The 24,614-nt window shown below is 41.7% G+C and overlaps 1 protein-coding gene across 1 annotated transcript in view; it reads left to right on the plus strand.

Annotated features, from left to right (window-relative positions):
- The window catches only part of antxr1d (ANTXR cell adhesion molecule 1d), a 96,988-nt gene that overhangs the window by 24,607 nt on the left and 47,767 nt on the right, over positions 1 to 24,614 (plus strand). Inside the window, exons 6-11 of the mRNA XM_078199646.1 lie at positions 1,579 to 1,658; positions 1,750 to 1,818; positions 2,897 to 2,977; positions 3,165 to 3,225; positions 10,249 to 10,347; positions 23,007 to 23,076. Coding sequence (XP_078055772.1) covers positions 1,579 to 1,658; positions 1,750 to 1,818; positions 2,897 to 2,977; positions 3,165 to 3,225; positions 10,249 to 10,347; positions 23,007 to 23,076 — 460 coding nt within the window. The remainder of the gene's footprint in view (positions 1 to 1,578; positions 1,659 to 1,749; positions 1,819 to 2,896; positions 2,978 to 3,164; positions 3,226 to 10,248; positions 10,348 to 23,006; positions 23,077 to 24,614) is intronic.

A 24,614-nucleotide genomic window follows, 5' to 3' on the forward strand; every position in this document is an offset into this window, starting at 1 on the left:
CAGTCAGTATGTATTAAAATCAATTTTGTGCTTTTCGGAATATCACCCATAAGTCATTGCAGCTCCCCAGAGAGCGGGAAATTTGATTTTAATGTGCGGTGACTTTTATACACGGTGCTGCCACTGCACATTAATGCAACGGCAAGCAGAACACCAACAGCAGAAATTAGTTTAGTTAATTTATAGAATATAAACTAGAAACTTTTCTCCCGACAAAATGTATCAGAAGTAAGAGAAGCGGCGATGCAAAGTGGAGAGCATTTTAGACATCTTTGTACATTAGGGGCTGGTGTGTGTTGTGGCCCACTTATAAGACATGGGTCAACATTACAATGGCACCACAGGTCCTATTCCTCCACTTCTCGGTCTGATATTCTCCTCGCTCAGAAACATAGAAACTAGAAGCAGAAGTAGGCCATTTGGCCCTTTGAGCTTGCTCCGCCATTCATTTTGATCATGGCTGATCATCAAGGGTGAGGGTGAAGGGAATGTGGTCAAGAAAGGAAATCTGAGAGAGGGCAAGAACTGAGGTGAGAAGAAATTTCTTCACCCAGAAAGTGGTGAATCTGTGGAATTCACTATCACAGAAAGTAGTTGAGGCCAAAACGTTGCCTGATTTCAAGAAGAAATTAGCTTTTGGGGCTAAATAGATCAAGGGATATGGGGGGAAGGGGGGACTCAGGATATTGAATTTGACGATCAGCCATGATCAAATGAATGGCAGAGCAAGCTCAAAGGGCCGAATGGCCTACTTCTGCTTCTAGTTTCTATGCTTCTATGTTTCTGAGCGAGGAGAATATCAGACAGAGAAGTGGAGAGATAGGACCTGTGGTGCCATTGTAATGTTGACCCATGTCTTATATGCGGGCCATAGATTTTTGGGTAACTCTTCTTTGGTAATGAGAGCAGAAAATCATCTTGTACTTGGGTCACTTTATATGTAGGAGTGAACAGCAGTGAGCAAACCCTAATTTTGGAACAAAGCAGATTGAAGATTGAGCACTGAGATCCTTCTATAATTTTAGATGTGCATGAAATCACAACTCAGTTAAAATCCATTCAAGCTAATTCCTTGTAATTAATGAAGTTTTTTATTAAAGTTTATTTATTAGTGTCACAAGTAGGCATACATTAACACTGCAATGAAGTTGCTATGAAAATCCCCTAGTCTGGCACCTGTTCGGGTACACTGAGGGAGAATTTAGCATGGCCAATGCACCTAACCAGCGTGTCTTTTGGAAGCTCAAGTTAGTAATTTCTGTCTATTATCATTAATTTTTCAAGGAAATTAATACATTGGTTCAGTAATTAGTTCACTTAGTATATTACCGTATCAAGATTATCCTACTAATGACAAGATTTCCTTCCCTCCCCTTGGGTCTCATTATTAGTCAATGGAATCACATACAGAAAATTTATAAAAGATAAATGTGCTACTTTTCCATAACTTAGTTTGGGGCTGAGGCATTTAAGGCATTAAATGCTGTCAGAGTGCAGGATGGTAAGTTAGCCCTTGCATACTCGTGTGTTAAGAATGCCATATACTGGGAAATATTAATGCTAATGTTGTAATTACAGGGATGCGAGCTGCTAGTGTCATCATTGCATTGACGGACGGGGAATTAATTAATAACTTATATGATCTTGCACAAATGGAAGTAAGTACTCATAAGCAGCACCGACTAAAATAAGTCTCCATTTTATTTTTTGAAGTAACTAAACTTGGCAAACTTGTTTTCTTTTGCATAGGCTGAAAGGGCTAGAAATTTTGGAGCTACAATTTATTGTGTTGGTGTGAAAGATTTCAATGAAACTCAGGTATGCTTTGCACTCTTAAAAATTGGTTTAATTAATATGAAGCTTCCAAGATACTTTTTCAAACCTTGGAAGTGGCATGACCAATGGCAGGCCCCAGGAACATTGTGGAGCTGGGAGGGGATGGGATGGGGTAGATTAACATTGCCACTGTTTCCTGCCAAGGTGCCTCAAGATCCATGTTCCTGATCATGCACATCCCATAATAATAATGATTATGGGAATGTCCTTTGGTATAGACAGGCTGATTTGTCATTCCAAATGCATTCAAAGGTCCAAACGCAAATTGGTTTCTGACATTCACGGAACTCTGGTCAAGGACACTGAGTTTAAGTTTGATAAGTCACAAGTAGGCTTACATTAACACTGCAATGAAGTTATTGTGAAAACCCCCCGTCGCCACACTCTGGCACCTGTTCGGGTACACTGAGGGAGGATTTAACATGGCCAATGCACCTAACCAGCATGTCTTTCGGACTGTGGGAGGAAACTGGAGCACCCGGAGGAATCCCATATAGACACGGGGAGAACGTGCAGACTCCACACAGACAGTGACCCAAACCTGGAATCGAACGTGGGTCCCTGGTGTTCTGAGGCAGTAGTGTTAACCACTGTGCCACCACGCCACTCATGAAGATGTCAATAAGAGCCAAGCAAAATAAATTGCCCCGATAAATCAATTCCAATCTGCAGAGATGAAGCTGCAACGTTTAAATAGTTATCCCAAGCTGAGAATCGTGTGAGAGCCGTATATGACCTTGCTAGCTGGTGACCTTTAGGCCGTCTGCACCAAGATTTCTTGGTGTAACTGGATGCCACCAGAAAGCTAACGTAATTTGAGGAAATCCGTGCTCACAATTGTTTTGAGTGGAGTTATGCGAATGTGTTTTCGAGCAGAGGTCTTGACGCAGCAGTGCAGAAGTCCTAGGAAATTATGGAGTAGCATGCAAAGCTACGTGGTTCTAAATTGCGAAAGAAATTAGAGGAATGTGTCTCGTGAAAACTTCACCAAATTGAAATTGAATTGACAGTATTTCTCCATTCTGCTTTCTTTTAACCATAAACTTTCTTCTTTCTCTAGTTGGCAAAGATAGCTGATAGCATCGACCATGTTTTCCCAGTACAGGGTGGGTTTCAAGCATTAGGAAGCGTTATCGATTCGGTAAGTCCAAATCAGCATAGCACAGTGACTTTTAGACCAGTGGTACTCATATGCAGCGCTTAAGCAGTATATTGTTCTCCATTCGCTAACTGAAGTGATTTTAAAGCATGAATGACCATTTTGTAAACATGTTTGTGGCTGAATTCTTTGGGAACCAAAGCATTCTTTGTCATCTTTGTCTTAACAGATTCTTAAGAAATCTTGCATTGAAATTCTAGCAGCTGAGCCGTCAAGTGTCTGCGCAGGAGGTAGGTCTCAATTTCCAATATAAGCCAAAGCATCATTAAACGATAAAAGATCACGGGTGATATGAGAGAATTAAAGAAGCAAATTTTAATGCAGTGGTCAAGATGGGGGCGGCACGGTGGCACAGTGGTTAGCACTGCTGCCTCACAGCACCAGGAACCCGGGTTCGATTCCCAGCTTGGGTCACTGTCTGTGCGGAGTCTGCACGTTCTCCCCGTGTCTGCGTGGGTTTCCTCCAGGTGCTCCGGTTTCCTCCCACAGTCCGAAAGACATGCTGGTTCAGTGCATTGGCCATGCTAAATTCTCCCTCAGTGTACCTGAACAGGCGCCGGAGTGTGGCAACTAGGGGATATTCACAGTAACTTCATTGCAGTGTTAATGTAAGCCTACTTGTGACACTAATAAATAAACTTTTAAAATATCTTGTGGGGAAGCAACCTTTGCATCTTTCATTCAATTACATTTACTAATTGAGCTCTGAATTGAAAAGTTCATAAGAATCAAAGTGATACACGCACGTCTATAGTTTATAAAGCTCACGCTTAATCAACTTCTGATTGCTTTATAGTCGGAGTTCTCTTAAAAGCATTCAGCTCTAACCTTAACACAAAGCACATAAATTAGCTCATGTCGAAAGGGTGTTCATAGATTGTGTATTAGTAGATCCATCAACACACAGTTGTGGATCGCAAGGAATGTTAGAGATGTTTGTATTGCAAATCCACAACCTTTTGTGTCAAGGCACAACCTAATAGTTGAACGAAAAAAATCACCATCTCTTAATGCCTATCTACCTGGTTAGCATTCATGCTTACATTCTTATCCCCTTTAAAGAGGGACACAAATGTCTAACTAACCACTAACGTTAAATATTAATTTTTGCTTGGTACTTCCTGAATGTACAACTTTTCAAAAAGTTTTAAGATCACTTTATGCCTCAGTCGTAACTTGAATAAAAACATGATTAAGTACCTCACGATGATTTAGAAATTTGGGGCTCCGCTTAGAAGCTGAGTTAGCAATATTGGAAAACAAGGCAAAAACTATGGATCCAGCTGATGAGGCTGAAGTCAAAGGTTCCTCTCTAAGTGGAGTGCATGCAATAACTGTTCTTGTCCTGAAATCTGGAACTGTTCCACTAATTTATCAAGACAAACTTTACATTGCAGCATGCAGTAAGACAGCAATGTAAATATTGATTCTTAATGCATTGACTTGATTTGATTTATTATTGTCACATGTACTGGGATACAGTGAAAAGTATTGTTCTTTGCGCACTATACAGACAAAACATACTGTTCATAAAGTACATAGGGGAAAAGGAAACGAATAGGATGCAAACAATTACAGGTAGGGTGAAGAGAAAGATCCAACATAATATACAGTAGGACCATTCAATAGTCTGATGACAGCAGGGAAAAAGCTGTTCTTGAATAGAAATTGAAATAAAAATTAAACTAAATTGCATAGAAATTGAAATAAAATTATTTTTCACATTTACGTTGGAAGCTTCGTACTGAAACTGATGCACTTACCTGCCACAATAGATATAACAGGAAATCTAGAAGGGTGAAAATGCCACGCCAGTTTTAAGAATATGGGCAAGTATAAAATGCATAAAGCCCATTTAGCCCACCAATCCCATTCCTTCTGAAGACTGTTGTACAGTCTACAATCACTGAGGCAATAATGTAAAGGGGGTGATGGTGAATCAGGGATGATGTAAAATAGGCTGACATTTCACTGTCACCCGCTTTCCGTTACTGCCAAAGACAAATTGTACTTCATATTCTCTACCCAATTTAGTCGAGACCAAGTTCCCTTTATCCCTCGAAGGTAAATAGCAAAAACTAGGGGAAAAATTATGTGAGCGATTGCTTTTCACGGCATGACATTTTGATAGAACAGTATTTCATGATTCCTTGTATTCCAAATAGCAGTTAATCTTCTCCACCTATCCCCACAACCTTTAGCCCTACTCCTAAGCAGATGTTGATTAACTTATCTCAGTGGAACAAAGTCTCACTAAATGTAACCAGAGAATAATTCTGATAAAAACAGCTGGTTGAGTTAACTTATTAAGAATAGTCGAAAAGTGAATAATGGGGAGGGAAACAATATTTTGATAATTGATAAGTAATTTAAAAACTGGAGCAATGCTAACTTGGTAACTCAAAACTTATAAGCCTCACAGCGCCAGGGACCCATGTTTGATTCCTGGCTTGGGTGACTCTGTGCACGTTCTCCCCGTGTCTGCGTGAGTTTCCTCCGGGTGCAATGGTTTCTTCCCAGAGTCCGAAAGACGTGCTGGTTAGGTGCATTGGCCATGCTAAATTCTCCCTCAGTGTACCCGAACAGGTGCCAGAGTGTGGCAACTCGGGGATTTTCACAGTAACTTCATCGCAGCATTAATGTAAGCTTTACTTGTGACCAATAAATAAACTTTAAAACTTAATTAAACTCGTACCAAATCAAATTAAATATTCAAATTAAATGCAATTCATAAGCATGTTTTAATATTGATCAAAATATAGGCATAATTATGTAGTAGATAAACCTAACCTATCCATGAGGAAACTGACAACAGATTGGGTTTAACACCCTTCTTAATCTTCATTGAAATCAATCAATTTTCTGTGTTTCCTGACTGAATATGTTAAAATTACCCCAATAAAATTTTTACAAAACTACATGAGTCAGTCATTGATCACATATGATAACTTAACACATAATTTTCAAAGGTCAAAAATTGAAGCTTCGGATCGTGTATTTTGTTTCAAATTATGTGTTGCATATATATTTTGTTTGTGAAATATATATTGTAGGCTCTCATGTCCCCCAAATAATTTAACTAAAATGAATCTCACTAACTAAATGAACAACATGCAGTGTTAAGTTGCTATATTTGTTTTCAGTAATATTTACTCTTTGACAAACTGCTGTAGGAATGCTGCACTAAAATGAAAATATTGAAAACTATCGCTTTGAATCCATCCATTGGATTGTGCAAATGAAGAAATAACTCATTGGTCCCATATATTTCCCCAATTCTAAATTAAAATGAGAAGAACACTAGTGCCCATGTTATAAAGTGAAATGCATGTACATTTTGAAAGCCATACGAAACAATATTCAATGAATAAAAAGATCCTGCAATTAATGTTATCTGCCCTATTTGTTATTCCATATAAATAAGGGCATCTTGAAATGAAATCCTTGCAGGTCTTCTTAAGACTCTACTGTAAAGTACTATCTAAATGTTTATCTAGTCCAATCTGTCAATATAGAGAGTGCACTGACAGAGTTGAAAAATAATAAAAAATGGCATCCCTGAATTGTGACAGACATGTGTGAAGATATCACTGTTTCTATAACATGCCACTTCATGCTTTCTGCCTGCATACTGATGGATTCATGAACAAAATTTGCATCCTGCAATTCCTGATATAGAGCAACGCACTGCTATCTTAGTAATAAGGTTGATTTGAAATGACCAGGACATGCAGCCTGTAAACAGGCCATCAATTTGGAGTTGGAGGTGCATTGTATACAAGTTGACAGCATCATTGCTTTGATTATGCTCATGGTACATAGACATGATTGAAAGGTTTTGCTGGATGTGGCATCCTACTGGCCACGTCAACTACCAGGTGTGGATGCAAACAGTCAGCTTCTCATCAGAGTCACAAAAGCAGAGCCGACAGCACAGCCAGCGCGCACCAGCTTCAACCCACCATCTCGCTGCCAGCGCTGCCCGATTATTTCAGAGCTGACCTTTTTCCCTTCGCTATCTTGTCAAAATCGACAAATGTACAATCTGACAGTAACTAAGGAAGAAAAGGACTCGGTCACAGTCAGAACCTGAAATTAAATGGAATTAGCCATTTCGGCATTCAGCTTTCATATTAATCACGTATAGCTGGGCACAAGTAAGAATTTGATTCGTAAACTGGTCTGCGACTTTGAACACGAGAGGGAATTTATGTAAAATTGAACTGGAATCTTTATTGCGATGACATGTTATTAGAGATTTGAACTGGTTGCTAGCTGACAGAATGGAGGTTTTGTATTATACCTCAGCTGAAATGGCAAGTGGGACATCAGGAGAGCGGTAGATGTGAGCTATAATGACGTGATTAAACCCTGTGACATTAACAAGAGTGCAGTTCACAGTTTTTATATTCACAGCTTTGTTTGCCTTGTGCCAGCCATTTCTGCATTGTGGTAATCATTATCATTGTTTAGATCCTTTATTACCAACACCTTTAAAAAATATATTGTGAAGAAGTAAAGAAAAGATGATCCTATTAACCCTGATACAATTACAGAATAGTAATCACCACTTCATACCTGATGGCCCTGTGTTTTAATTATGGAATAAAGAAGGTTCAGTCTCGGGAAGAATTAGAACAAATACTGCATTATATTCAACGTTATGGCAAACTCAGTGCTTTGAAAATTGGTTTGTTTCCTTTTGAAAGGAAACTATTATGATAGATAGACACCAAAATGTCATTTTAAAACATGAGTGTGACCCAGGGGATGTTTCTCTTTAATTAGCCACCAGAGAAGGTAGAACAAAATCTTCATTATTAGCCACAGTGCAGATGACCCTTGGCAGGAAATGGAAATTGACGGATAATTGAATGCCCAGATTTTTGGCCTTACATGTCTATGGTGTAACGGTACAGTAAACAGAGAGGGAGGACAAATATAATGCGGATAACCAAATAAACATTAAGTCGTTTTGTTCATTGAGAAACACATGAAATATAAATGACAATAGAAGTCGTGCAGTGAGACAATGTCTCATGCATGTTTCCCCAACAAAACGTCTGGCAAATAATAGGATTGTGGATAAGGAACATTTCAATGCATTGTATTCACGCAGTATTCAAAATGCACTATAAATTTTTTGCCTATCTTCCCCCACATAAAATGGCACTAGAACCAAGCTGAACTCATACATCATACCTGAGGCTGTGATAACACCAGTTTGGATTCCTAACTATTTATACACAGAACGGTGGATTTGTTTTTTAATGGCAGGGTTTTTATAAACATTTTTTTTCTATTTTTGTTCAAGGAAGGAAAGGGCTTCCTGACTTAGTTCAAGTTTAAATTCTGCCCTGGTTCAGTGGCAGCACATTTGCTTCTTGAGCCACAAGGTTGTGATGCTCTAATGCAGAACTGAGTGAGTGCTGCACTGTTGGAGGTGCTGTCTTTCAGCTAAGACATTAAGCCAAGTCTCTTGGGCAAACATAGAAGGCCTTGTTGTACCATTTCGAAGAAGAGCAGGGGAGTGCCTACTGATATCTTGGCCGATATTTATTCCATCATTAAAACAGACTATTTGGCCATTATCCCTTTGCTGTTCATGGTACCTTGATGTGTGCAATTTGGCTGCCACATTTTTTACATTACATCAATGACTACACTTTTTTTAAAAAGCACTTAATTGGCTATAAAGTGCCTTGAGATATCTTGAGATTTTCTTTTATTATGAAAAGCCTTTTGCGGGACAAACATAAATTTCATTACATTTTGTCCATGATGATGAACTGTTTTTGTTGTCTCAATTCCCTCAAATACAACATTGATGGAGCACTGTAGTAATGACTTCTGATAGAATTCATTAAATTTGGTGCTAGATTTATAATTCAAGTACAGAAGCACATTAACTCAGCTCCTGAACTTAACATTGTGACTGAAATCGATGCTGTTGCATTCTGACATAAAAAGAGATTTCCGCATATTATTTTATATTATATATAAAATCAGGATTGAGTTGCACTAACTATTTAGAACATAAGAAATAGGAGTGGGAATAGGCCATTTAACCTCTCCACTGTGTTCTGCCATTCAATTAGATCATTAGCCTCAACTCCACTTTCCTTCTGCCCACAATGCCCCCCAGCCCCACAGGGGGAGGCGTTGGTGTAGTGGTATTGTTACTGGGCTAGTAATCCAGAGATTCCCGGCTTGGGTCACTGTCTGTGTGGAGTTTGCACATTCTCCTCATGTCTGCGTGGGTTTCCTCCGGGTGCTCCAGTTTCCTCCCACAGTCCAAAGATGTGCGGATTAGGTTCATTGGTCATGCTAAAATTGCCCCCTAGTGTCCTGAGATGCGTAGGTTAGAGGGGTTAGTGGGTAAAATATGTAGGGATATGGGGGTAGGGCCTGGGTGGGATAGTGGTCGGTGCAGACTCGATGGGCCGAATGGCCTCTTTCTGTACTGTAGGGTTTCTATGATTCTTTCTATGATTTCTATGATTCTATGACCCAGGGTAATACCCTGGGGACCAATGTTTGAATCTCATGATGGCAGATGTTGGAATTTAAATTCAATATCAATCTGGTATTAAAAATCTAATGAGGACCATGAAAGCATTGTCGATTGTCGTTTAAAAAGAAACGCATCTGGTTCACTAATGTCCCTTTAGGGAAGGAAATCTGCCATCCTTACCTGGTCTGGCCTACATGTGACTCCAGAACCACAGCAATATGGTTGACTCTTAAATGCTCTCTGAAATGGTGTAGCAAACCACTCAGTTCAAGAGCAATTAGGCATGGGCAATAAATGCTGTCACAGCCAGCGGAGACTACATCCCCTGAATGAATAAAAAACTTTGACTCTCTTGTAGATCAGAAGTCTTTCTACCTCAGCCTTCCAAAGACATCAAAATGTTTAGAATTGCAGTTCTGTTGGGAGTGTAGTTGCTTGCTATGCAATCAACACATACTGATGATATCTAAAAACAATGTAGCAAGGCTCCAGTGGCTGACGCCAGGATTGCGTTAAGCCTCAAAACGCAGTCACTGGAGATTGCTCTGTTGCCCATTACTGAGGCTTTGCATAAAATGTTCAAGCTTGGCTTTGTAATTTTTAACTCCATTGTTACCTTGCAGATAGAATACAATCTACACTGTGTCTCAATATAACTACCTATGTGTTATAAATTTAAGAAAAAAGAGTTTGTTATAGCCATTCATAATGTTTGTGTACTATTATGGTGTTGTTACAGAATCGTATCAGGTTGTGGTAAGAGGTAATGGATTTTCCCGAGCGCGGAGTGCTGATCAAGTTCTTTGCAGCTTCAAGATAAATGATACAGAGATAATAAGTAAGTGCAGATACAAACTTATAACTTACCATCTTCGCTGTGGTGTTCTTTATTACCGGCATCTAATACTGTATTTAGTCTCATGATTCAAGCCTGATCTTTGCTGAAATCGAGACCATGTCATTTTACTTGAATGCATTTGGACAAGATGGCAAGTAACATTTTCATAATAAGGCAGAAAACAGCTATTAGCATTGCAGGGCTTCACATTTGTTACTTGCATGCATCATGACGTTGCAATATCTGATGTATGGACGAAATAGTGTCATTTCTCCAATTACATTCTTCCCTGAAATTCTGGATTCATGGATCCCAGAGGAATCCCAAACTATAGTCGGACTATCTTATAGGCTCCAGTCTGAATGCATTTTATAATTGGGGCAAACATTAAAACCATCTTAAGCAATTGCTCATGTAATGAAGAGTACTATTTATTTGTTGCTAGAATACAGAAGTGTTGAATCTTAACTTGGAGGTCTTATTTCAAATTGTAGCTTTGACTGACATTTCCACTAAGGAATCCTTTAGAGTCAAGTTTGCTAATCTTGGCAAGGTCATCTCAGGGTAGGAGGGAAATCTCTCCAGGGGCTTCCTTCCATACTGTTCAAGTGTACCTCCGGGCACGTCAGCTGAAGAGCAGCGTTGATGTAATCTACGGAAATATTGGTGGGCTGATCCTTTTCTTGCTTCCTAGTAAGAATAACAGGAATGAAAGGGGAAAATTCAAAAGTTTTCAAAATAAAATTTTTTGTAAAGTATTTTTTTGTAATTTTATCAAGTTTATATTTGTATGGGATACAAATATGCAAGTTCAAATTCTCGCTCAGCCTCTACAATTTTACTGTGAATTTTTTTCAAGAAGTTTTTCTTCGTAGCTTCAACATGTTTTCAAATTGTGTTACCAGGGACATGGGCAGTGCATTCCAGATCAAAACAGCTCCCTGTGTAGAAAATTTTTCCTCATGTCGTCTATTGTTCTTTTCTCAATTACTCTAAATCTGTAACCTGTGGTTACTGATCCTGCTGCCACTGGAAATGGTTTCCCCTTGTTTACTCTATCAAAACCATGTGTGGTTTTTAAGCACCTCTAATGAAATCGCCTCTTAACCTCTGCTGCTCTAAGAAAAACAACCCCAGCTTCTCCAGTGTCTCCACATAACTGAGGTCCCTTGTCCCTGACACCATTCTAGTATGGGCGGCATGGTGGCACAGTGGTTAGCACTGCTGCCTCACAGTGCCAGGGACCTGGGTTCGATTCCCGGCTTAGGTCACTCTCTGTATGGAGTTTGCACATTTTCTCTTTGTCTGCGTGGGTTTCCTCCGGGTATTGCAGTTTCCTCCCACAGTCCAGAGATGTGTGGATTAGGTGGATTGGCCGTGCTAAATTGCCCCTCAGTGTCAGGGGGACTAGCTAGGGTAAATAGATGGGGTTATGGGGATAGGGCCTGGGTGGGATTGTGAGCAGTGCAGACTCGATGGGCTGAATGGTTTTCTTCTGCACTGTAGGATTCTATGATTCAATAAACCTCACCTGCAGCCTCTTTAAGGCCTTATCATCCTTTCTAAAGTATGTTACCCAGACTCAGATACTGTACTCCAGATGGAGCTTAACCACACCATTTTAAAATTTTAGTATTTTGTATCTTCAAAAAGTCAAGGGGTGAGATTTCCAACCCTTTCCACTAGCAGGATCTTCCAGTCCCATTAAAGGACGACTCCCCCCCCCTCCCCCCCCCCCCCCCCGCAACCTCCGCGTGATCTGTTTGGCAGCTGAGCAACAACAATTGCCATTGACTGCGGCGTAACTGGAAGATCCCACCAACGATCAATGGCGAGCTGCCTCCGCCACCAGAAAACAAGCCGCGGGTCGGGAAGAATCCTGACAAAGGATCATAGAATCATAGAATCCCTGCAATACAGGAGTAGGCCATTCTGCCCACCAAGCCTGCACCGACTACAATCCCACACAGGCCCTATCCCCATTACCCTATGTATTTACCCTGCTAATCCCCCTGACAGAAAGGAGCAATTTTAGCATGGCCAATCTACCTAACCGCACATCTTTGGACTGTGGGAGGAAACCACTGTGCGAACTGTATGCAAACTCCAAACAGTCACCCAAGACCACAATTGAATCCAGGTCTCTGGAGCTGTGAGGTAGTAGTGCTAACCACTGTGCCACCATCTAAATGTTTTTTTAACAACCCTCTCAACTTGTACATACTGCCCCGGGTATCTGTGTCTGCACCCTCTTTAAGATTGCATTATTTAGTTTGTTTGCCTCTTGCCGTTCTTTCCTAACACTTCTCTAAATTTCATTTTCCATGTGTACTATTCTCATTATTTACCATGGCTGGAATTCTCCGCCCATTCGCTGGTGGAGGGATTCTCTGGTCCTGCTTGCAGTGCACTCCTGTCCGTGGGTTTCCCAGCAGCGTGGGGTGGTTCAATGGAAATGCCATCGACAGCGATGGGAGCAGAGACTCCCTCGACCAGCGAACAATGCACTACCACCCGCTGCTGAGAAACACACGACTGGGAGACCAGAGAATCTTGCCCGCCATGAAATTATGCCCTCTATACCTAAACATCTCAATCATTAACATCTATATCAAAATGTAGCCATTAAAACTCTTGATTGCCCAATTGTACTGCAGTTCATATCAGTGCAAGAAAGGAGGTGTCTGAATTTAGCAAGCATTGTAAGAGCAATCGTACAGGTTAAGTTTCATGCCACTTCAGCTTCACGTTGCCTGTAATAAAATTGCAACTGAGGATGTGGAGCAAAGTTCTCAATATTAGCAGACTGTCCCACTAGCTCTTTGCTAAAATTAAAAATTTCAACTCTACTTCAGAGCTGTTGACCAGACATCCATGTGCATCTGGATGTATATGGCCAGGTCTCCACTGCGTCTGACCAGAGTGTATTGCAGAGACAGTGGCTTTATAACTCAGTGCTGATAATTCACCCCACTCGCGAGTAAATATTAGTGCAATATTAGTGCAGCAAAATTGGACTATAAATCATAGAAAATATTTTCTCTGTGATGTATTTACGTTATTGATTAGGTGCAATCTATTAGTTCACCCAAAAAGGATTTTTATTAAAACTTTAATAAATTAAGCAGATAGGTCAGTCCAGCATTTTGTACTGGACAAAGTTTACATATTCCTGCATTGAAAGAAGGAAATCTTTTCAGGTTGATCTTTGTTGGTGCCCTATGCCACCCAGTAAGAGCTGACTTGGCAGTGACCTGTGCACAAAGCATTGCAGTAGGTGTCCAAATAGAGAAGAACGCACTGGAGGAAAAAAAGACCTTAAGGAAAAAAGAAATCAAAACATTATAAGGTGTTAGTGGTTGGATGCTTGAATTACATTGAAAAGGAAAGTCAGATGTTTTTAAGTATCAGAAACTATGGAAACAATCACCAAAATGTCATGGGGTTTCATCTGGGCAACTGATGAAGCATTACACGGAAGTAAACCTATTAGCATTTGATTTCAATTATACTATCATTCGTAATGCAGATCAAAAATGTACGCGAAGCAAAAACGATGTACGTGAATGGAAACAATCTATCACTTCAATTGCTTCACCATGCTTTTAACCGCCTTGGTGCTAAGCCCTGAAATTCCCTCCCTAAATCCCTCTGCCCCTCTATCTCTCTCCTCTCTTTTTAAAGTATTCCTTAAAACTTACTTCTTTGATGAAGCTTTTGTCATCTGTCCTGATAGATTCTCTGTGGCTGTGTCTTTATCATATTTGCAACTATTAGGCAGCTTTGAAACATTTATTACATTAAATGCGCTCTAAATGTAAGTTCATAGGCAGGATTTTATGGCCTCACGAAACCCGAAACCTTTCCATTGTCCGCCCCTCGCCCGCTCTGATTCCCCTGATGAGTGGGGTGATAAAATTCCGGCCAATATTTTTCTTTATGCAAATAAAGCCTGGTGTTTCCTGGCTTCCTAACCAACAGTTCTCCCTACTCTCTTTACCACCAAAAAAAATTTAACCGATCTCAGGCGGGATTTTCCAGCCACGCTCACACCAATGCTGGAAAATCCTGCCCGAGGTCAATGGACCTTTGCATGGTCCATGTCCTGCCCGCTATGATTCCCATAGGGCGGGCAGGATGGGAAAGTTCCGCTGCTCATTTGCTATTTGTGGGATCTTAATATGTGGAAATTGGTGGTTACATTTTCTTACATAATAACAATATCTATACTTTTAAAATAATTAATTGGAACATACTGAGGATATTATGACACACTAGACAAATATAATCTCTTTCTTGGAATAGGTGGATTGGGCAAAATCATTTTTATATTTATTTCTGTTATGATGTTATGTCCCACCAAATTTTGAATCTTGTTGAAAAAAGAGGCATTTTGTCAAAGCTTTTCGTCTTGCACTCAGCAGGACAATTGGGCAATGCCATGACCAATCAGAATCAAGTTGCTTGGTTTAAATTTCAAACAATGCTTGGTAGTCCCCACCAACCAGGGCATTCTTCAGGGCAACATCTCTACCAATCAGAGTCAACTTGCCAACCAATCAGCACTCAGTATAAATTTGTTGTTTTCCCTTACATTGCTATTCTTGCGAAATATTTTGTTGAGTGCAGGATGAAAAGTGCTGACAAAATGTCTCCTTTTGTGAAAAATACTCAAGCTCTGTACCACCAAATGACTAAATTTTGAATCATTAAGAATTTGAAATTTATTTAGTTCTATCTCCTGCACAGATAGGTTTTGAGGAAACCCCATAGTGTGAATGAAAGTTAAAATCTTGTACATGTTTGGGGGAGGGGTATGGTGTGGCAGGGGTATGGGTGGGGGTTGCACATGATCTCTCATTCCTACATTGTTCAAAGTCCACAATTTCCATCATTGCACCATTTTGTGTTTTCTCAGGTAAATGTTCTTTTCTCATTGTGTTGAATCTTTTATCAGGAAAGATCAAAACATAGGATAGAATTTAAAATGACACTCAAACTCATTTGCGTATCACTGAATGTAGAGTTAGGTGAACTTGATATCCTTAACATCAAGGCAACATTTGACATAGTGTAGAATCAAGGAATCCTAGTTCCTTAAAGCCAATGGATATCAAATAGAAAATACTTTACTGCCTGGGATAATACCAAGCATAAACAAATTTGGTTGTTGGAAGCCAATCATCTCAGCCCTAGGAATTTCTCAGGGTAGTGTTCGCAGCCCAACCATCTTCAGCTGCTTCATCAATGACCTTCCCTCCATCAGCTGTGTAAAACTTTAGTTAGGCTGCATTTGGAATACTGCATGCAGTTCTGGTTGCTACACTACCAGGAGGACGTGGATGCTTTGGAGAGGGTGTAAAGAAGGTTTACCAGGATGTTGCCTGGTCTGGATGGTTTTAGGTATGAGGAGAGGTTAGATAAACTCAGATTGTTTTCACAGGAAAGACGGAGGCTGAGGGGCGACCTGATAGAAGTCTACAAAATTATGAGAGGCATAGATAGGGTGAATAAGTGAAGGCTTTTTCCCAGGGTGGAAGGGTCGACTACAAGAGGACACAGATTTAAGGTGAGAGGTGGTAAGTTTAGGGGAGATGTGCAAGGAAAGTTTTTCACACAGAGGGTGGTGGGTGCCTGGAACGCAGTGCCAGTGGAGGTGGTGGAAGCAGGCACGTTAGCAACATTCACGGCGTATATTGATAGACACATGAACAGGGTGCGAACAGGTAGATAGAAACCGTTTATCGGCACGAGCTTGATGGACCGAAGGGCCTGTTCCTGTGCTGTATTATTCTTCGTATAAAATCAGAAATGGGTTGGTCTCAGATGATTGTATAGTATTCAGTCCAATTTAGAATTCCGTCCCTCCACCACCAGTGCACTGTGGTTACAATGTATACCCATCTACCAGGTGGACCACAGGCATCTTTGGGAGCACCTCCCAATCCTGCAAGCTCTATCACTTGGAATGTCAATCGAATGACAAGGCAGTCGGCACATGGGAACACCACCATCTCCAAGTTCCCCCTCAACATTGTTGGGTTTAAAATTTTGGAACTCCCTACCTAATAGCAGTGTTGGTGTATCTGCAATAAGGTGGCTCACCACCTTCCCAAGCGCAGTCAAGGATGGGCAATAAACGCTGGTCACGCCAACAATGTTCACATCCTGTGAATGAACAATAGGAAAAATTCTTCCATGAACCAATACAATTGGATAGAACATAATTTTCCTTTGCATGAGCAAACACTCCTTGATAAACTGAAGAGTTGTAACTTGATGCAGTTTTATTAATATAGCCTAAAAAGAATATATAACAAGAAATAAGCATTTTAATCAGTGTGTAATCCATCGCCTAAGAGTAATGAGTAACTTTATTTTAAACAACCAAAAATGGGTTTTAAAAAACAAAAGAGAACGATTTAATAGTTTCATTGGTGTACAATAGTCTGTTTCTTAGTACGTTAAATATTTCTTCCAGCTTTTAAAAGGTGCCCTTGTGCCTTAAAAATGGTTTAATTTTTAAAGCCTTCATGAAAGCCCAGACATAGGCACAATTAGCAGAAACGTGTCCTGGTGATTAATTTCATCTGGGAGTGTGGCTGGCTTTATAAGCTGGGTCTACAGCACAATGATTCTAAAGCTGATTGAAAATATCGCAGAAATTTGGTTTACATTGGATGTAACCTGTGCTTCAAATTCCTCAATCTTCTGCACTGGGTTGGCTGATCTTGGGTCAATTGCACTGAAAAGGCCAGTACGACCTAGCAAACGCTTCAGGCCACAATGTTCAGTCTTTCTACAGGAAAGTTTAAAGTTTATTTATTAGTGTCACAAGTAGGCTGACATTAACACTACAGTGAATTTACTGTGAAAATCCCCTAGTCGCCACACTGTTCGGGTACACTGAGGGAGAATTTAGCACGGCCAATCCACCTAACCAGCACGTCTTTCGGACTGTGGGAGGAAACCAGAGCACCCGGAGGAAACCCACGCAGACACGGGAGAATGTGCAGACTCCGCACCGACCGTGATCCAAGCTGGGAATCAAACCCGGGTCCCTGGAGCTGTGAGGCATCGTGCAGAGTACATTATTGCCACCATTAATTGATCCAACATTTTATTCATTTAACTGACCTATTTTACAGTATACTCTTTCCGATATTACCCATGCAATACAGTGACTGCTACCACCCAATTCTTGCACAAGATCTTTTGTGGCCTAAATTTCAACTTTCAATTTTGCTTCAGATTTAGAGGGAGATAATTGTATGTTGCAGACATATTCAGTTAATTAAATATTTAGTAGGTGTGGCTGGTTCCACTTACCTTGTCAAACCTGGTAAGATCATTACCTTTTTTCCTGCAATTGTTGCCATGTGTGGAGTAATTGAATGGCTCAGCCATCTCATGCTCCTGCTGCCCTGCTGCTCTCTTTATAGCATGATCTTGTGGACTTCCAAACAAATATCAGTGGTTAGCACTGCTGCCTCACAGCGCCAGGGATCTGAGTTCAATTCCCGACTTGGGTCACTGTCTGTGTGGAGTTTGCAAGTTCTCCCCGTGTCTGCGTGGGTTTCCTCCGGGTGCTCCGGTTTCCTCCCACAGTCCAAAGATGTGCAGGTGAGGTGAATTGGCCCTGCTAAATTCTCCCTCAGTGTACCCGAACAGGCGACTATGGGATTTTCAAGTACTTTCACCACAGTGTGAATGTAAGCCTACTTGTGACTAATAAACAAATAAACTTTATAAACTTCCCTTCTGCATACCTTAATTAAGAAACACAGGGTTTATTTTAATTCATTTATAGGATGTGGGCTAGCATTTATTTATTGCCCATCCTTAACTGCCCACCATTTCAGAGAGCATTTGAGAGTCAACCGCACTGTTGTGGATCTGGAGTCACAAGTGATCGAAGCTGGGAATCAAACCCGGGTCCCTGGAGCTGTGAGGCATCATGCAGAGTACATTATTGCCACTATTAATTGATCCAACATTTTATTCATTTAACTGACCTATTTTACAGTATACTCTTTCCGATATTACCCATGCAATACAGTGACTGCTACCACCCAATTCTTGCACAAGATCTTTTGTGGCCTAAATTGCAACTTTCAATTTTGCTTCAGATTTAGAGGGAGATAATTGTATGTTGCAGACATATTCAGTTAATTAAATATTTAGAAGGTGTGGCTGCTGCACTGCTGGATGACCCTTCATCAGAGCTTGTCCTGGGTAGGTGTTGATATCGATATTTCAACTTTGATGAAGGTTCATCCAGACTCGAAATGTTGGCTTTACTCTTTCTCCACAGATGCTGTCAGACTTGCTGAGTTTCTCCAGCATTTTCTGTTTTTCAGTTCCAGCATCCGCAGTATTATGCCCTTATCTTAGTGCTAGGATTTGAACCCGGGTCCCCAGATCTTGCCCGGGGGTCTCTGGATTACTAATCCAGTAACAAAACCACTGTGCCATCACCTCCCCTTATGACTCCTGAAAACTTAATAGACAAATTTGAGGAGGGGAAACCTGCATATCTATCATGATGTGAGTTATCAATCTAAACCAATCTATACCAATCTAATGGTGCTGTCTGCTATTGTTAAATCTAGACAGCAATGTTTAATAAAGTTCTGCACATTGTTTTAAGTGACAGTTTCCATATAGTCAATTGGAAACTCATTGAGAAATGCCCAAGAAACAGCTATGGAAAGGACTGACTGACCCCTGAGCCCATTCCCAACAGTGGTGTTGAGCAATCATCAGCAGCATAATCGCTTGATGTTCTTGGGCTCTAGCATTGGAACTGAACACAAGTCTAAAACCTGAGTGGAAAATCTTAGCACAGGGCTTGCCAAGTAGTGAGCAGATGGCATAAAAGAGTCTGGGGTCATCCAATTAAGAAATTGGCTTGGTCTTGAGAATGTCATCAGTTTCTGTTTAGCTTCAAGTGTGCATCTTCAACCGCATTTTGCTGAATGCCATGGCATGAAGATCTTCATCTAAGTCCGCTGCAGTAGAATTCTTCTGTGACCTTGGTCCCAACAACCCCCCACACATGCCACATGCTAACCCCAACTCTATTCTTGCCTCTAAGGTCCATGCCATGCCATTATCTGATCTGGTGGCCGCAAGTGTCCGATCACCGATCAAGTGATGCAGCCTCTTTTTCTCTTGCCCCTTGGCCTGTTGTGGCAGGGCAGTCAGCAGTTCTCGGGTTTATGAAAGCAGGAAATCTGAAGGGAACAATGATGCAAAGGAAGGGAGCTAGAGTGGGAAACAAGAGGTCTATGGTCACACCATCAACATCATGCCAGATAGCAGGATAATTTTGTGTTGGACTTTGAAAAGGAGCACAAGATACAGTACCATCACTTTCAAAATCCTGAACAATGTTGGATGCTATGGGCTCCATCAAAACTGATACCATGTTGCCGAGAGCCATCTTCTTCATTGGACTGAGGATGATGTCCTTCTCCCCTGCCTGTTCTGCTCTGCTTTCTATTGAGTGCCACCTTGTTTTGCAAGTGAGAGAGAGAGTATTTGGGTTATGTGTCTGCTGTCACTGAATGGCGGAGGTATGCAGAGGCAGGGAGAGATGGATGTGAGACTGATAACATTGATAGGTGTGTGAGGGTGAGCTGGAGTATCTGGATGATAGGTGTTTGTCACGAGTGACCGGGAGTGATGCAGCATGGTACAAAGAGCAGCATTGGTGGAGGTTGGTGATGTATTAGGCTAGGAGATTTCATCTGAAGATACATTTGCTGATCTTGACAGGCATGAAGTCATTAGGCTTCTTCTAGTATTGCTTCCAGGGCCTGAGGCCAGATGTTGACTTCCATTGACACCTTCCCCCATTCCCCTGCAGGGCCGTGGCCTCTCTCCTCCTGCCCAACTCAGTCACTAATGCCACTAGTGCAACAGCTGCCACCCAATCTTTGACCTGGTGCTTTTGTTTCCATGCTTTAAATTCCAGCTATTTTATTCCCTTTGAGGCTGTCTTTAAGAAGAGCAGGCTACCTATGTAACACAATACTGATTGTCCCGAAGCTCTTGGCAGAGCCAAGTACTGGAACAGAGAAGCCCAGCAGCGAGGAACTCTTTTACCCTCATACCCTCAATCGTGAAATGAGGTCGGAGCACCAAGTTTGTGTGCTGCCCAATAGCAACAAAATCAGCGCAAACAGGTCGTGAATTGTAACACTTGTACCCAAAATATGGAGCAGTTGAATTTTTAGCCGATAGTCTCCCTTAACCCAATCAGTAAGAAGTCTCACAACACCAGGTTAAAGTCCAACAGGTTTATTTGGTATTACAAGCTTTCACAGTGCTGCTCCTTCATCAGGTGAGTGGAGAGTTGGGTTCACAAACACGGCATATATAGACAGAGACTCAATTGCAAGATAATGGTTGGAATGCGAGTCTTAACAGGTAATCAAGTCTTTACAGGGACAGACAATGCAAGTGAAGAGAGGGATAATCACAGGTTAAAGAGGTGTGAGTTGTCTCAAGACAGGACAGTTAATAGGATTTTGCAAGCCCAGGCCAAATGGTGGGGGTTACACATAGTATGACTTGAACTCAAGATCCCGGTTGAGGCCATCCTCATGCACGCGGAACTTGGCTATCAGTTTCTGCTTGGCAATTCTGCATTGTTGTGTGTCTTGAAGGCCGTCTTGGAGGATGCTTACCCAAAGATCGGAGGCTGAATGCCCTTGACTGCTGAAATGTTCCCCTCCAAATCATAACCCAATCAAGTTAGGTTAAATGTCAGCACTGCGTGACGGAGGTCGATCCATTGATAACTGAAGTAGATACTGCAATGGAGAGATTTTTACAGGCAACAGGGGCTTGTGGTGAGTTAAATCCCCTAAAAGTAATGTTGGGTTGGTATCCCACCCATTTCCAGGTTTCAGCTATTGGCAGGGAAGGGGGGAACCCTGTGTTGCTATCTGGTAATTGAATCACTTATATGTTCCTGTAATTAATTAGGTGCCATTTTATCTGGTTTTAACATCCTGTGGATCTATTTCCTGAGCTGTCAACACCTCACCAGGAGCGATTAGGCAATTGCACAGGAGGAAATGCATCTTCAGTGCAACTGCAAGGCTTTAGCTCCAGCCACGGCTAGGTTGTAAATCTGTTGCTTAAAGCATTCCATCTCAGAGAATCCTCTCACTGCATGACAGGTGATTGCCAGCTTCTTGACATCACTTCACCTATCTTGCCCTTCACTCAACTTCAGCTACCTTTCCCTGCTGTCAGCCTTCGCCACCTCATGGGAGCAGTTGGTTCAGCTAGACCTTGCACCTCTGAGGAGGAGCAAGCGGGGCAGCAATACCACCTACAACAGCAGCAGGAGCGACACCAGCACCAGCTGCCTTTCCTCAGGCACGTACTGCTCGACGTGGCGGAGGGATGGACACAGAGGTCCAACGTCAGGGCGGTGGGATGCTCCATACAAGCTCCACAGGCAGAGAGGATCAACTCTTACAACATGTCTGAACAGCAGTGCCTAAGGAGGCTCAGATTTTCACAGCAGCTCCCTGCTGACATCTGCACCCTGCTGGAAGTAGACCTCCTTTCCAGTGAACCAGGTGGACATACATTGCTAGTGGCCATCATTGTACCTGTGACAGGAGGATTCCATGACCTCGTTCCCCCCACCCCCGAGGCACACATGTTTCTGACTTTCCCTGATGATATTTGATTTGATTTGATTTATTATTGTCACATTGGTATACAGTGAAAAGTATTGTTTCTTGCGCGCTATACAAAGCATACCGTTCATAGAGAAGGAAACGAGAGAGTGCAGAATGTAGTGTTACAGTCATAGCTAGGGTGTAGAGAAAGATCAACTTAATGCAAGGTAAGTCCATTCAAAAGTCTGTTGGCAGCAGGGAAGAAGCTGTTCTTGAGTCGGTTGGTATGTGACCTCAGACTTTTGTATCTTTTTCCCAACGGAAGAAGGTGGAAGAGAGAATGACCAGGGTGCGTGGGGTCCTTAATTATGTTGGCTGCTTTGTCGAAGTAGCAGGAAGTGTAGACAGAGTCAATGGATGGGAGGCTGGTTTGCATGATGGACTGGGCTAAATTCATGACCTTTTGTAGTTTATTGTTGTCTTGGGCAGAGCAGGAGCCATACCAAGCTGTGATACAACCAGAAAGAATGCTTTCTATGGTGCATCTGTAAAAATTGGCGAGAGTTGTAGTTGACATGCCAAATTTCCTTAGTCTTCTGAGAAAGAGGTGGGCTTTCTTAACTATAGTGTTGGCATGGGGGGACCAGGATAGGATGTTGGTGATCCAAACACCTAAAACGTGAAGCTCTCGACACTTTCTACATCCCCGTTGATGTATGTGCTCTCTTTTCCTGCACTGAGAGGAAGCAAGGAGTTATGAGTGTTAGAAATGGCTTGTGCAGGTATGAGAGAAGGACAACATTTGTGGAGGGTGGGTGTCAGGCAGGAGTACAAGAGGGCAATAAGATTAGAGTGGGTTTGACTATTGGTTGCTCAAGCGGGGATGTGAGGTGCCTGGAGAGACATTTGCCAGGGAATGCTACATTATTGTGAAAACTTACATTTCTGATTAGTCTTGGAAATATTCACCTTGAACACAAAATTTCAGCACTAATAAATATTTCTGTCTTTTAGCTGAGAAGCCGCTTGTTGTGGAAGATAATTACTTACTCTGCACTGCTCCTGTGATAGATGAAGTTGGAATGTAAGTAATGGGGTGACTTTTTGTATTCTGTTAAATGCCTGAAATTAAGTGTAATACTTACTGCAGCAAATACTATTACTGTATTTAACGGTGTATAAGTCCACCTGGCATACAGGATGGCCCATTCTTTTGGCACCAAAAATCATGCTTTTGCATTTGCCAGATATATAAGTCCACCGCCCTTTACAGCTACAAAAGGCTATGTTCAAATTAGTAGTCGACTAATTTGCACCCCCAGAAATGCATGTTTTACCCCTGTAAGTCAGCACATGGGATCAGGCAGGCGACATAGGCTGTGTTGCGAAGACGTGTGGTTATTTAAGACACGGCCAGGCTGCATATGGCATGACGAGTGAAGATCAGAAATGAATCTTTCAGCAAAAAGAATGAAGTATGAAGCTGCTTTCAAGCTAAACGGCGCAACATTTGCTAACTCTGGAGGTGAGGTGAGAGTGACTGCTTGACATCAAGGCCACATTTGGTCAAGTGTGGCATCAAGGAGGCCAGAGCTAAACTGCAGCCAATGGAAATTAGATGGAATATTCTCCACTGGTTGGAGCCATACATTAAGAAGTCTCAGTTTAACCTTTAACCTGGTGTTGTGAGACTTCTTACTGTGCTTACCCCAGTCCAACGCCGGCATCTCCACATCATGGAGCCGTACATAGCATAAGGGAAGATGATTGTGGTTGTGGGAGGTCAAATATCCCAGTTTCAGGATAGCACTGCAGGAGCTCCTCAGGGTAGTGTCCTAGACCCAACCGTCTTCAACTACTTAATCAATGACCTTCTTTCCATCATAAGGTCAGAAGTGGAGATATTCACTGATGGTTGCACAATGGTCAATACAAATCTTGATTCCTCAGATACTGAAGCAGTCCTCTTTCTGTACTGTAGGGTTTCTATAATTCTATGTCCAAATGCAGCAACACCTGGACAATATCCTGGGGGCTACCATTGACTAGAAACTGACAACAGCAGGTCATAGGCTAGGAATCCTGCAGAGGGTAACTCACCTCCTGACTCCCCACAGCCTCTCCACCATCTACAAGGCACAAGTTAGGAGTGTGACGGAATACTCTCCAGTTGCTTGGATGCGTGCAGCTCCAACCACACTCAAGAAGCTTGACATCATTCAGAATAAAGCAGCCCACTTGATTGGAACCCCATTCACTTTCTCCACTACCGATACACAGTAGCAGCAATGTGTAGCAACTACAAGATGCACTGCAGGAACTCACCAAACCTCCTTAGACAGCACCATCCAAACCAATAACCACTATCATCTAGAAGGACAAGGGCAATAGACAAATGGGAACACCACCACCTGTAGGTTCCTCTCCAATTCAAGGATCATGTTTGTGCTGAATGGAAAAGACAGAAGAAAAAATCTTCACAAATAGTGGAAATATGCACGTTGCCCCACTTGATATTTTGTGTGGTTTCATTATCCAATCATAGGGTGCTGTTAGTGCACAAAGTGTATTCAGATTGTTCAGAAAATGTGGAATATCCAATTCAAATGGATGGAGAGGGAT

This window comes from Mustelus asterias, chromosome 28 (genome assembly GCF_964213995.1).
Source record: "Mustelus asterias chromosome 28, sMusAst1.hap1.1, whole genome shotgun sequence".
NCBI classification, from domain to species: Eukaryota; Metazoa; Chordata; class Chondrichthyes; order Carcharhiniformes; family Triakidae; genus Mustelus; species Mustelus asterias.